This window comes from Aristolochia californica, unplaced genomic scaffold (assembly GCF_029961685.1).
Source record: "Aristolochia californica isolate CCGP_79_NKW_82.1479 unplaced genomic scaffold, dmAriCali1.0.hap1 SCAF_12, whole genome shotgun sequence".
Lineage (NCBI taxonomy): Eukaryota > Viridiplantae > Streptophyta > Magnoliopsida > Piperales > Aristolochiaceae > Aristolochia > Aristolochia californica.
Genome location: NW_027181793.1, coordinates 554,957 through 569,143, shown reverse-complemented (window position 1 = coordinate 569,143; position 14,187 = coordinate 554,957). Strand labels below are relative to the sequence as shown.

Genomic DNA, 14,187 nt, shown 5'->3' with positions numbered 1-14,187 from the left:
GTAGTGGAAATCCTAGCAAGGGATGGGTCTTTGCTATCCTGATCTGTGGGTCATTCACTATCATAAGATTACATAAGGTGTTAGTTTGGTAGGTCCTACGGTGGATTTGTAAACCATGTATACTGTACTTGATGGGTGGTTTAACCAGATGTTTTGCAGGTTGGATTAGTTTATTAAAGGAGGAGAGGCCCTCCCAGGTGGAGGAACAAGTACAGTAATCCCCTTCAAACTCAAGAATTCAAAATAACGGGGGAAAAGACAGGAAAAAACCTAAACAAACTTTTGAGACATTATCTTACAAAGTAATAGAATTGAACTTGGAAATGTTATTTTATATTAGAAAGATAAAACACTTTTGGCACTCACTGAAGGTCAAGCCTTCATCAGGAAACTATAATAAAAAAAATTTTAAAAAAAACTTGTAAATTCCGCAGCTTCGAAATAGATTTGTAGCTCGAATTCCTAAAACCTTCTAACTCGGAGACAGACACATTTCCATGGACTGAAGAGATGAGGCCTTACCGCGCTTCCTCTTGGCCACTCTTCTATCAGCTTTTCCTGTTCTTTTTACTTGATTGCCACTGATTGTTGGAGGTTGTGTGCTTTCGAGATGTTGATGAATTGCCGAGAGAGGATCTGACTGGAAAACAGGATGGCTGAGAACTGCTTTCAGTTTAGCACCCTCCTTCTTTCTGAGGCCAAGATAAATGGCTAATGAACAAATGAATAAAACAAATTGGAATAAATGTTATACAACGTAGCCAGATGGTATAAAACTTACAGTATCCCTCGCATAGATTTGCAGTTTAGCTTCAAGTTGGAATCCTTGAGAGGGCTTTGCACTGGCTTCAAATCAGGAAGAAATTTTGATAAGGTAGAGAAGTCATATGCCTTCAACTTTTTCTGCCGACTACGTTGCTTTTTTTTCTGCACAAACGGGTCTCTTTAGTTGATAAGACTTCGAAAGACTTTTGCAAATACAGTGGAAGAATATCGATTTTTTTTTTTTTTTTGGAACATGGTGATCGCTTTTTATTCATGAGAGGAAAAAGCACTACGAAGGACATTAACAAAAGAGCAAAAGCCCTGGTTTACAGAGGAAGGAAGATCCCAAAGGCAAGCCGCCCTCTTTGGCTAGCTGATCTGATAAACTATTGGTTTCAAAAGTAGCCAAATCTCCAAGGAGGTGGTGATGTTTTTGAAACCCAAGATATAAAACTTGCTCAGTATTTTCTCCTTCTCGTAAATGAAGAGGGAGAGCATTGAAATGCAGTAATTGTTTTGTTCTTAGAATCGTAGATAGCACAGGAATTCAGGAAATCGTTCAACTAAACAACAGAAAAAATTATTTTATAAAAACTCAAAGAAGCCAAGCAGCTTTCAGAGATGCTCTTGCAATGGATCTCAGAAAAGAATTGCATGCCATATGCTATGACCATCTTTTGGACACAAATAAGAAAGTTAAAATTGGAAAATCATTTCAAGGGCATGACCTTACTGATTCCTTTTTTGACAGCTAAAGATGTAACAGTCTCTTTAACTTCTGCATAAACATATGAGAGTCAACTCCATTAGTAACTACCACAGAAAAGCATAGCACTGCATGGCAAGAATTACCCTCATTCCTAATTCACAGCAAACTATATATAAAGGGGAAAGTGCTCTTAGACCAACAACAGCATGTAGTGAGCACCATATTATTCCATAAGCACAACTAAAAATTTGTTTTCTCACCATTGCATCAAGGAGCTTGCTCAAAAGAGGAACCCGAACACCAAAGTTTGCAACATATAGGAAATTCTAACTTTGACCACCAGTCCTTGGTTATTAGGCACATGAACTTTTAACAACAAAAATCAAACAGTAATCATATTAATATATTATCCAGTCTAATGACTAGCTATGCTCGCACTGGTGACAGGGGTCAAGCCAATCAAGACATAGTTATCACTCTCCACCATGTTGAAATTACTTCCAAAAACTAAAATGGTTGGCATAGATGGCTAAAAGTGTTAAATTGGAGAAAGACAATGTTAGACAGTGTTGGACGTGGACAATGCCTATGCCAGTTCTTCAATAGAGTATATGGCACAGAAAGCTCATTCAGAAATCCTATAACCGATTATCAAGTAAACTATGGATGCTCTGTCACACACATGAGTACAGGGGTTACTATATGTGAGGTAATTAATCAGTCGACTCCAAATTTTATGTGCTTGCAGTAGACTTGCAAGCCTGAAACAGCTATTATCCCAGCCATCTACGTTGGATACTGCAAGTTTATGTAATACATACAGTGGCTATGCAAATCTATAACAGTAACATCTGTAGTTAAGCTGACAAGGCAGAGGCCCAGTGAAGTCTCTAGCAGTTTTCTCTACTAGATGAATGCATAGAACTTTAATTTGCAGATAGTGAAAAATGGATGCCTAGTATAAGGAATCTGCACTTACTTGAATAGAACTCAAGTTTCTTCTCAAATTTACTTCTGCCTTTGATTACTTCTTTATTACAAGAACTTGGCCTGAAATAGATAATCATCAGAGAAGCTCACTACCATATGAGATAGAGAAGTCAATAATGCAGTGAACAATAACTAGGCATATTTTAATTGTGTATCTATATATAAGTATAGTAAATTCCAGGAAAAACTGGTGAGCATCTAAAGAAATGACAAGTTTAAAAGTGACCAAGCAAGGGTTTAATCATTTTTTTAAAGGTAAGTGTCTTATCATCTGATCCAAACTTTCACTGTTTGCAAGAGAGTAACCATCTTAGGTTCCAATTGACAGTTGACTAGCAACTGAATGGTTCAAGAAGACTTCATGGAATGCCTTTACATGGTGGATTTCAATAAAGAACACTTGGAACCTGTAAAGAAGTATGTGAGATGAACCTCTCCGCAACAGTCACAAGCATCCAATATTCTCAAAGACAGTGGATTAGCATATTAAGGGAGCTTGTGAAGTTCAAAACAGTCATATCTCAAAAACGTTGGTTAGATAAAATAGATAGTGCAATTTAAAAAAATATTGTTTAAAAAATAATTTCACACCAAAATAAATAAATAAAAACAGGACAGGAACTTTACCTCAAGCCAGTCAGTCCCATCTTAGCTACCACTTGACCACAAACAGAAGCAACTGCACAGAATAAAAGAGTCGGAGGATAGGTGAATCCAGAATAGCCTTGCTGACATATATCTGCCAAAATTCTACTATTAAAGTATAGATTTCCAGAACACAAAATCCCAGGGCTATTTTGCCTTGGAATATTGTTCAGATTACTACTCTACAAAACTTTCTGGAGAATTAGTGCTTAGAAGATTCAAGTGCTGATTGAAGAATAATTTCATACTTTAGTTGAGGTAGTGATAGTGGTAATTCATAATAATACAATGAAAACTTGCTTATGGAAATTATGCACATTTATGTACAAACTTCAGCACAATGATTTCTTTTCTCTGCTCAGAGTGTGGTAGTCATTAATCAAACAAAAGAGCCAAAACATAAACTGGCCTGACCAGAAAACATCCAAAACAAATAGAAATAAGAGACGCCAAGCAAGACAATTTCAGGGGAAAGAAAAAAGAGTATGACTCGGAAATATACAGAAAATTATTGGAAGTAGATAATGAAAACTTCACACTTAAACGATGTTAACTGGCATGTGAACGCAGTAAATGGAGAGCAAAAGCTTTCTTGGAAATCCTCTTATCCATGAAACAGATTGGGAAGATGACAAATTTCATTCTAATGCAGGCACAATAGGATAGTAAGAGAACAATAATGGAGAAGAAGCACTGATTCCGAAGTGAGATGGAGATTGAGAAAGAAACTGTTCAATAATAGAATAAAAAAGAGACAACTGGATGAAAAATAGGGTTTGGCCCAAGCGGATTGGTAAATGATGATTAGGATGGTGAATGGCAAGTTTAACACACATGATTTAGTGTTTTTTCAAGAACAGGTTCCATTGTGCAAAAAGGGGTAAGTAATCTACCTGTAAATTGTAACAACACTAGTACAAAAGCCCGTCCATATCGTTTTCAAAAAGAGGTTATTGAGGACCTCCTTAATGGACAAGATCCCATTAAATGTGCAAGATCAATTTCTAATTCCAAATTTTTCTCTACAATTTTTCTTATAAAGTTTTGGCATCATAGTTCTTGAGAACCCATTGAAAAATCATTGACTCAACATAATTGCACAAGTTTGGCATGTTCAGTTTAGATAAACTATCTAAAGAAAAAAAATAGTAAAAACAGTACAAAGATAAATCTATCAAAGATCTGTACGAAGGTAAGTTTTGAAAAAAGTTGTGACAAAACAGTAATGCTAGAGGAAGTAATATTAGCTTACAAAAGGCCAATGCTTACATTTTCCTTAATCGTGTTAAGATGATTACGAACCTGCACACTAAGGATTTGGGCTCTCTCAAGTACTTCCTTGGCATTGAAGTCGCTCGTAGCAAGTGAGGTATTGTTCTTTCTCAGAGAAAATATATATTGGATATATTACAGGAGTATGGTTTATTAGGTGTTAAACCTATAGACACCCCCATGGAAGTTAATCATAGTCTACATGACACTCAGGGTCCTACACTCAAGGATAAAACTCAATCTCAACGGTTAGTAGGTAAACTGATCTATGCTACAGTTACCAGGCCGGATATTTCATTTGTTGTGGGAGTTGTGAGCCAATTCATGGAAAATCCTCAAAAAGTCCATTTAGAAACTGCTCAGAGGATTTTGAAGTACTTGAAGGGTGCACCTGGAAAAGGTCTTCTGTATACTCATAATGGGAAAATTGATGTACTTGGGTGCTCTGATACCATGTTAAATTGGGTCCAAGGCCCTATCCTAAAATGACTAGTCTTCTTAGGAAACCTCTTTCCCAACTAATAAACTCAAGATCTTTGTACTCACTAATCCTTGTGGGACTATTCCTTAACACTCCCCCTCACGTGTAGACCATCTTTTGTGGCTCTACAAGTGGATAATTTAGGTGTAGGCCCTCTTTTGTGGCTCTACAAATGGATAGTTTTTAGGTGTAGGCCCTCTTTTGTGACTCTACAAGTTTTTAGGTATAAGCCCACATATAAGTACTAGCTCTGATACCATGTTAAATTGGGTCCAAGGCCCTATCCCAAAATGACTAGTCTTCTTAGGAAACCTCTTTCCCAACTAATAAACTCAAGATCTTTGCACTCACTAATCCTTGTGGGACTATTTTTTAACAAGCTTGAATGCTAACCATACATAGATCTGACTTAATTCCCTTACTTCCCATAGAGCAGTTTGTGACAGATTTTACAATTAGCAGTTCAAGCTGCAATCACACTGTAATGGAAATAACTGCAAGAAGAAGAATGTTTCTGTCTTCAATTTATGGAAGGAGATAAGTGCTAGTAATTTCTCATGCCATCATGTTTGCTGGAGTTTGGACTTCATCTTAGAAGGGAGTGAATGTTCAATCTCAGAATATGTATACCACCCAGAAGCATTCTGAAACTTGTTATTGCAAAGTCAAAAGGCAAACTTTTTTGGTAGAAGGTTACTAAAATTTTGAAACAAAGAGTACAAAACAAATCACAATTTGGGTAAGAACAAAGTTCATAGAGATAGAGCATGCCTTAGTTATTATGTCCTTCTGACTAATCAAGTTTCATAATGTTGTAGAGTATAGCAGCCAACAGCAACAAAAAGTAAACTATAGTACAGACAAACTAAAGTAGGAACATGAATAAAGAAGAGGAAAATATAATTAATTTTTCAATGAAAAAAATAATCACCAGAGATTGCGGAAACAGAGAGACCTGCAGTAAGAAGAGAAAAATACAGAAAAAAAGTTTGTGGCAATAAAGGATATTGCAAAAGAATACTCACTGATGATCACAATTAAGTGACATAATAATAACAGTAAGGAATAATTTGAAAGAACTTTGAAAACAAATAGTAGTTAAATAGTTATGCAGAAACTGAAATCAAAACAAAAACAATGTAAAATTACGAAAAATGCAGAAATTGCAAAAACCCAAATAGGTCGCTAATACAAAAATACTAGTTCGTTTTTCTATTATATAGACTTTTTTTAGGTGTTTTTAAACTTCAAGGAACTGGCTCTAATTTAGCTAAATCTGCAAATAGACTTTTTATGAGACAACAAAAGTCTTCCCTACGAGAGCATACCTCTGTTATGGATCCCGTAACTTCATATCAAGCATATCTATTTATCTCAAATACTTTCATTAAGAAACTTTTAGCATATTTGACTTACCAATTTTTAATGTCACTTTATTTATGACATTATCCATGAAGTCATGGACTTGAGTCACTTCTTACATATTTTTTTCCATTAAAAAATGGAAAAGTGTTACATAATGCTCCTTTATAACTTTATTTTATTTGGGGATGCCCAGAGACCAGTCTTTATAGTGCAAAACTCCTTATCTCTGACATCTTTGAATCTAATTATTGCATTCTACTACTAGTGCAGAGATGTATTATCCAATGTTATAACAAATCAAAACAAGGTTATAATGGCTTTAACATAGCTAAAGGATCACCAATCCCTTCCCTTGGTTGTAATTCACTCAGGTTTTAGGTTACTAGGGGCTCAAAAGTCAAATCAAGTCACTTCACTGCATTCTACAGTGCTCACAGCTTTAGCACCTACCAGTAAGCTTAGCTAAATACCCTTTTACTGTCTAAGATCTACCACCAATGGCCTGAAATTACATCATAAAAGAAGATTATGGCAGCAAAAAATGGGACAAGCACAGGGAGTATAATCAACCTTGCATTTCACATGGATAAGATCAAGTTTTTTCTCACTTACGCAGAAGAGCTGTTAAGCTATCTTTTCCCTTATGGAACATTAATAGGGGGACACCAACCCGGAATTAGAAATGTAGCATTAAGACATACTAAAATTGAGACTGATTTCATCGTTCTACGGCAGCGGATACAACTGGCGCCCTCAGCTAGGTGCTGTAAACTTAGCAGATGGGAGAAATCATAGGGCCATGAGGGATCCTTCGAATTGGCTGTATGGTTGACAGGAGACGTAATCTTTCGGACCGCATTCGATAGCGACAACAAGGAAAGACCGAACTTAGTGACAATAAAGAAAGACCAAACTTTGAATAACTTACCAGAGTCGACGATAAACCAGATACTCAGCTTCCTCCAGCATCAGCAGCACAAGAATCTGCTAAAAAGTGAGAGATATTGAATGAAAAGGAGGGAAATAATGGCAAGCGGACGGAAATCAACACCACAAGCCCACATCCTACACTGATTTCAGGTTCGGGTGGGAGGGTCGGAAACAGAAGAAATAATGAGAAAAAGGAAAGAGATAGTGTGAAGAGGAGGGTGGAGTCCGAACAACCGGAGGAGATGAAGGAATGAAGAACAAGGGATAAAAGGTCTCGGCTTACCCAATTCGGCTACGAACCGGAATCGCTCAAAGCTCCGTCGGCGTCACAATGAGGAAATCTGCTTCAACCGAGCTAAGAAAGCTAGAGGGGGTCGAGGAGTGGACAAAGTGAACAAGTTGGGATGAGATAGAGAGGGCAGTCCGGAATCAGGAGAGGAATGGCTATGGTTCGTGGGAGAAAGTGGGAGCAAATTAGGGCGAGAGAGAAAGGTTCAAACTTTCCTGACGTTAAAAGTGACCTACAATCATAACTCTTAATTTAAATATCTTAAAACAGAAAATATTTTTTAAATAATTTAAAAATACATAAATTTAAAATTTATTTAAATTAAATATATACCTAAATAGTAATTAACCAAAACAAACATGATTAGTAATTAAATGTAGTATTAAAATATTAATATACTAATTAATTGAATAAGTTATTTAATTAATAAATGATTGTAATTTATTGTAAATTAATACAATAATTATGTGTGACAATTAATTGTGCACTAATTAATTAAAAAATATAAATAAATAAGTAAAAAATAACATAAATAAATATAATAAATAAATATATTATTTTTTACGTAGTATAAATTAATAATATATTTCCACAAAATAAAAAATTGTTACTATAATTAATTATAAAAAAAATCATTATTGTAATTAATTATAAAAATAAAATAATTAAACAAAAATAAAACATCGACACCATGGACTACAATGTTGGATATTTTATTTTGAGATAAATGTCATAGCTGGATGAATAATAGCAGCCTGCTTCACCTCTGCAATTAGGGCAATCCAATGGATCCAACATAAAACAAGGATGAGTTTTTCATTTACTCCATTGGAATGAGAATGAGTTTCATCGAAAAACCCATGTAGGGATGAAATAAAGAAAGAGTGCACTAATAGGGCCTTTGTAGAGAGCAAGAGTGGGTGCAAGAGGGAGAGGGAGAAAATGAAGAATGAGCGAGGTTAGGAGAAATGTTTTGGGTCCCGACGATTTCAAGTGGATGAATCAGGATTTCGATGAGAATCCTCAATTTACTTTAGGCGTAGGTTCAAATGAATAAACTAGTTCATCTACTTGAACTCAACTCCAACCCAAATGGGTTTAAGTGAATGAACCATATAATCACTTTTACTTGAACTTGAACCCGAGTGAAAGGGTTACACCTCTTCAGAAAAGAAAGACATAAAAGAATATATACCGACTTATATAATTACAAAGTCACACCGCCTTTTATTGAAGAGTTATCCTATTCACCATAATGCTACCCTACACACATGGGTATCTTTTAACAAATATGAAAAGAAAAATCTTACCCATATTTATAATTGGGTAATTTTACTCATTTATCCCCTTATAAAATGGAACTATTGGGTAATACCTATTCTCGTTTACCCTATTAACGATTCTTTAAGGGTATTATTGTAATCTTTTACATATCTATGTGAGAAGGACCTCATTATGCATGTTATTATATGATTTTTCATTATTTTAAGACAATAGAGACATATTATGAACATATTGTAATTTTTTATTTTAAAATATTTATCTATATTAATTACTTGTTTACCCATTAACCTGGCCAGTAACCAAATAAATAAATGGGATCGAAATACCTTTAAAAATAATCAGACGGAACAAATATGTAACATTAAAATGATAATCGGAACGATATATAGAATAACCTTAATTTGTTTTGTCTATATACAAGTTACCCCCTAATGAGGGATACAGACTCTTCTTAATTTTTTTTTTAAATATTAATCTAATTATGGTATTGGATGATATAATTATTGGTTCAATTGGTGATTAAATCTATTTGAAACAAGTTCAATTGGACTTGGTCACTTCTCTAAAATTGAGTTTAATAAGAAAACCAATTAAAAATATGGTAAAATGATATCAACCCTTGGAATCTTAAGGTCGAATGTCCCAAAAAATATAAACAACTCCAATTCCGCTCTTATCGTGTTTAGGTAGATTTGACCTTGCTCTATTAGAGTGTTTAGTGGCTCGAGCTCGGCTCGGTTCGATTCAATTTATCTAGATCTTGAACCAAGTTCGAGATCCAGATAAGAGTTGTTTGAGTTAACGAGCCGAGCTCGACCGAACCATGATTCAGTTCAAAAACTCGTGAGCCAACTCATTAACTTAACGAGGGTTTGGGAGTTAGGATTGGGAGTGGGAGCGAGGACGAAAACATTATGCGATTTCGCATGTGTGAAATCATAAGTACGTGAAAAAAAAATTGTTTCTTGAACTACGACTATCTCTTCCTCATGACTCTTGAAGAGACTCAAATTGTTTGAGGTACCCTCTTAATGCTAACTCCACTCAAATTTTTCAGAATAATAGATTGGTAGCATTTTAGAACTACTGTTGTATGAATCTATGCTCCGAAGAAAAAACGAAAAAGGGCATATGATTAAGTCATCCAAAACCATTTTTTTTAAACTTTTTCTCTATCTCCATGACCTGGTTTTCTAGTCCTTGAATCAGAATGATCTGATTGAGTACAAATGAACAAAACTAGCGTTGTTTTTCTTAAGAATATTTTTGTGTTTGATTATTGAATAAAGTTTATATATAATTATGTAGCTTTTATGACTAATTTTATGCATAGTGTATAGATTATTTTATGCAGGATTAATATAGCTTATGTCCAATTTTAATTAGAGGTTATACCCAATTTTATGTTAAATATATATTTTATATACAATTTATTTAACTTATATTTTATGCAAAGTTTTAAATGTAGGTTAGAGTTCGAACTTAACTCCAGTTCGAGCTCGAATTCGGTTAAAATTATTGGGCTCAAACTTGATTAGAAGGTCGGGTGAACTCGATACCACCCAAACCTGATGTAGATTGCTAAATCTCGAGCTCGAAATCGATTAAAATTATTAGGCTCGAACACAGGTCGGGCCAACCCGATGTGGGCCACCCAAACCTAATTTGCGAAAGACAAAAAGCAGACGCATGTGCAAGTTAAAATTTCATAAAAGCATCGGAAGGCAGAATCCCTTCTTCTCTGCAATTCATTGAAGAATTCTACAGTCTCTTGCCTGTTCCTGTGCGACCCCATTTCACAGAAGGCCCATTTTTCGAAGCGTCCGTCTCACTTCTTTGAATCTCCGACCGAGAATATCCTTCCCAGTATTTCTCGGCGGTGATAGATCTCCCGAAAGTTCTCTCACCGGATCACTCCCAACTTGAGTTGACAACCCAATACTCAATCATGTGGCTCCACGATATGTTGATCGGTTTTTGTTTGATTTTGTGTCTCTCGACCGTTTCTGCTGCAAAAATGGCTACACAACAGGTATCCGCTTATGAGATGCTGGAGAAGTTCAATTTTCCCAGGGGCATACTTCCGGAGGGTGTGAGGAGCTACGTCTTGCATGAAGATGGGAGTTTTGAGGTTTTCCTTGATGGGGATTGTAAATTTAATCTCGAAGGGGGTTATTCTTTGAGTTACGCGAAAAAGATCATGGGGAAAGTGAGTTATGGATCGTTGAAGGAATTGCAGGGAGTGAATGTGAAGGTGTTATTTGTATGGTTCGGTATTTCACAGGTGATCAGAAGTGGTGGATCTTTGGATTTCTTCGTAGGGCCGCTCTCCGCGTCCTTCCCCTTGTCCAACTTCGAGGAGAGTCCGCGATGCGGCTGTGGTTTAATTTGTGAAGATACCGTGTCAGATATGTAGGATCAGAATCACTCTGATTATGGTTTGTAAGGTGCTCTTTGTTTGCTCCTTACGTTTTAGATGGTCGCCCACTTTATAACTGTTTCACAAATAATTTTTTTCTTCTTTGATATATTGCTTGCGACTGTCCGGTGCTTGTTAGATCTGTGAACATTGGCTCCACTTGGTGTGACCATCAGAATGTTGTCCTGCTCTGTTATGCATCTTTCTTATATTTCTAGATTTTGATTAAGTTTCGTCTACGATGATATAAAGTCGATAAGAATATTGTTTTCTTCCTGTTTCCGATTTATGGTTCTTAAAGTGGTCGATTTTATTAGCTGAAATTGGGTTAGAAACTGCGTTTGAGGGATCTTTGGTTTCTACTCTCAATCTCATCATAAGAAACAAATGTATGCATTTGGGGCGGTTGGTCCTTCTGGTGTAGGTGTTTGTGTGTGTCCTGTGATGGAACTAAGAAAGCTTTCATTAAAAATTAGGTTTAAAGGCCCCGATGGATTGATTTGTTCAGTGCTCTCTCTAGTTTGATCCTATCGTTTTGAGATTGTTTCACTTGCTGATCCGGTGTTTCCTTCTCTTCCAAAAGCTCATCAATAGAAGACACCTGGAAAAATTTCGGGGAGGTTTTGGGGATTGTTTCCTGGTTTAGTTCAAGAGCAGATGAGGTGCCTTCCTGGACTAGGATAGTTGGGGGCCATATCCCTCTTAAGACTGAAAGTTTTTAGTCTCTTGATACTCATGCTCATTAACAGCTTCAGCTTGTTCTGGATAATTTCCTGTCATGCTAGAAGAAAGACTTTTACCCACACTTTCCTGTCATGCTAGAAGAAAGGCTTTTACCCATACCAATGGTCCACTCAGAGGTTCTGAAAATGATGGGAAAGATAAATCTTCAGTTGCACATCTGAGTGTGGGAAGCCTTTTAATTTATTCATATTCTAATAATTTGGTGGGTGGTTTTCTCAATTGAAGAGAGGGCTTTCATTAGACAAGAATTTTTTGAACAATCCGCAATGGAGTTACTGTATTGTGGTGAACATATCATGCTTCCATTGCATTGAGCCAACAGCCAATCCAGTTTATGGTTTGTATGTTCTCACTACGAAGTCTTTTTTTATGGATGGGATTGATTTTTTTTAATTCTGTGATTTATCGTTGCTGTTCTCGTCGTGTTGGCATAAAGACAGACATCAGTTGCTTGGTGATAGAATACCCAGGTGCACAATTTTTGCAGGTGTTGTATTTTCTATACTTCCTATCATTGTGCACTAGTTGCATTACTGATCTGATCTATACAAAATTCTTACTCGTGTTGCTTACATGGTATGGCAACATCTTGCTTAGAGGAGAAGATTCGGAGGAGGTAAATAGTTAAGAGGGTCAGAGCAGAGAAAAAAAAATCCTATTCCATGCAGACATGACAGAAGAGCAGAATGTAGTGTAGAGAATACCAATTCCTTATAAGTCGAAACCTGGCTGGAGGATGTCTTTCCTTCCACAAGCCAAGCTTGAAAAGAGTTGTGCGTGAGTATGCTAGGAGAGTGACTAAAGTTCCTGTCTCTTAGTTTCAACTTTGGTGACCACTTTTCCTTCTCATATGCTCAGAGTGCATCATGTACTTTACGACTTTTGCCTTCCTTTGTGCAGTTCATCAACAACTTTCTTTTTTCAGTCGTCAGCTGTGGCAAGATCTCATTTAGTTCTCATTCTTTGCAGATGCCAGCAGTTGCCTGCTGTATGTGAAAGGGGCCAGTGGTCCAAAAGTTGATGCCAGCACTGAGCTATGAGCAACCCATAGGGAAATTTGCAAGGTTCCTATATATATAGAGAAAGAAGAATAGGTTAAGACAAGATGGCAAACAAATTTGTCCCATGACAAACTTGAGGACTGTGAATTCAATGCTTTCAATCCCACTAGTAGCTGAGTTATATCTGCATTCAGGTATGGGGACAGGGTGCAAACACAATTTTCCAGAGTAAAGAGATGATGAAGAGGGTTTTTGTGCATAAAATTTTAAAAACTTGCCCAAAGAAGTTGAACAAGTGAAATTAATAGTCTTCCAGGAAATCAAACCAAGTTTGGATTGATTTCCATTTTTCTTCTTAATTTCCATCTAAAGTAAACTCATTGCTTCCCTTTGTGTCTAAATTGTTGCTTATGTAAAATAAAATATGAAGTGTTTCGTCCTTTTATTACACTTTCCATTTGATGTAAAACTCTTTCTGCAATGAAGAGGAGTGGATAGGACCCATTGCTCTTGTGCAGTCCATATGAATTGTTCAAAGAGAGGAAGATTTGCTCTATCTTTTTGTTTGAAAGAAACAAGGACAAGATGAGGTAAGGTTATGGTTGGATATGTCTACATGGATTTTCTTGAATGGCAAATAATAATCTAAATAATGAAATAAGAAACCACAAGATCAAACCTGGAATGAGTATATTTCTCTTCTTTCTTGAACCAAAAATACTTTTCATACTGCCCCGGAAAAGAAGAAAAGAAAAGAAAAGAAAAGAAAAGTGATCGGAGAGATCGTGCATCCACTCACATGGTCCTTTGATGAGGTCAGGAATTGCTCTTTTTCTCTCCTCACTATTTTGCTATTTGTTAGAGCACTTTGTTTTTCTTTCTTGGAGGAAGTTTATGTAGAAAGAAGTGAAAAAATTGAATTTCCTTTCTTTGTGAAGATAAAATATGGTCCTCAAAGTTATCTTTGTGGTCCTTTTGGACCTTGCTTGTCTATAGATGCCCATTCCACACTTAGGCGTGTAACCTGTGGCTTTAAGAGATATGACATTACTCTCTTTTTAATCCCATATTGTGGACATTACTTCACAAAAGCATCTATAGTCATGCCTTCTGAATAGGTCTACCTACATCACTTTTGCCTGAATGATGAATTTCAATGTGTTCAACTTTAAGAGTTTATTTTGCCATTTTTTAAAGTTGCCATTGTTTGGTTATTACAGATTAAATTTTATGATTTGATTAAAACCCAAGTTTAAATGATCCAAAAAAAACTTCAATCCACACAACATCAAT

At 36.0% G+C, this 14,187-nt stretch overlaps 1 protein-coding gene and 1 long non-coding RNA gene across 4 annotated transcripts; one reads left to right on the top strand and one right to left on the bottom strand.

Annotated features, from left to right (window-relative positions):
• Positions 1-207: 207 nt before the first annotated feature.
• Positions 208-7,651, bottom strand: LOC137946063 (uncharacterized). 3 transcript variants are annotated; one of them, XM_068792242.1, is made up of 7 exons: positions 7,441-7,651; positions 7,156-7,211; positions 3,092-3,143; positions 2,454-2,524; positions 1,500-1,543; positions 782-927; positions 208-692 (listed from the first exon to the last, which is right to left on the bottom strand). In XM_068792242.1, exons 3-7 carry the CDS (start codon positions 3,109-3,111, stop codon positions 473-475), a joined length of 501 nt encoding a protein of 166 aa, XP_068648343.1. In that variant the 5' UTR covers positions 3,112-3,143; positions 7,156-7,211; positions 7,441-7,651; the 3' UTR covers positions 208-472. The 3 variants fall into 3 exon arrangements, with proteins under 3 accessions (XP_068648343.1, XP_068648342.1, XP_068648341.1); XM_068792241.1 differs by having other exon boundaries at positions 210-692; positions 1,494-1,543; positions 7,156-7,214; XM_068792240.1 differs by having other exon boundaries at positions 210-692; positions 1,494-1,543.
• Positions 7,652-10,459: 2,808 nt separating this feature from the next.
• On the top strand, positions 10,460-13,339 carry LOC137946098 (uncharacterized). Its single transcript, XR_011111044.1, has 2 exons — positions 10,460-11,177; positions 12,863-13,339. It is a non-coding gene; the product is annotated as an uncharacterized lncRNA (long non-coding RNA).
• Positions 13,340-14,187: the final 848 nt, after the last annotated feature.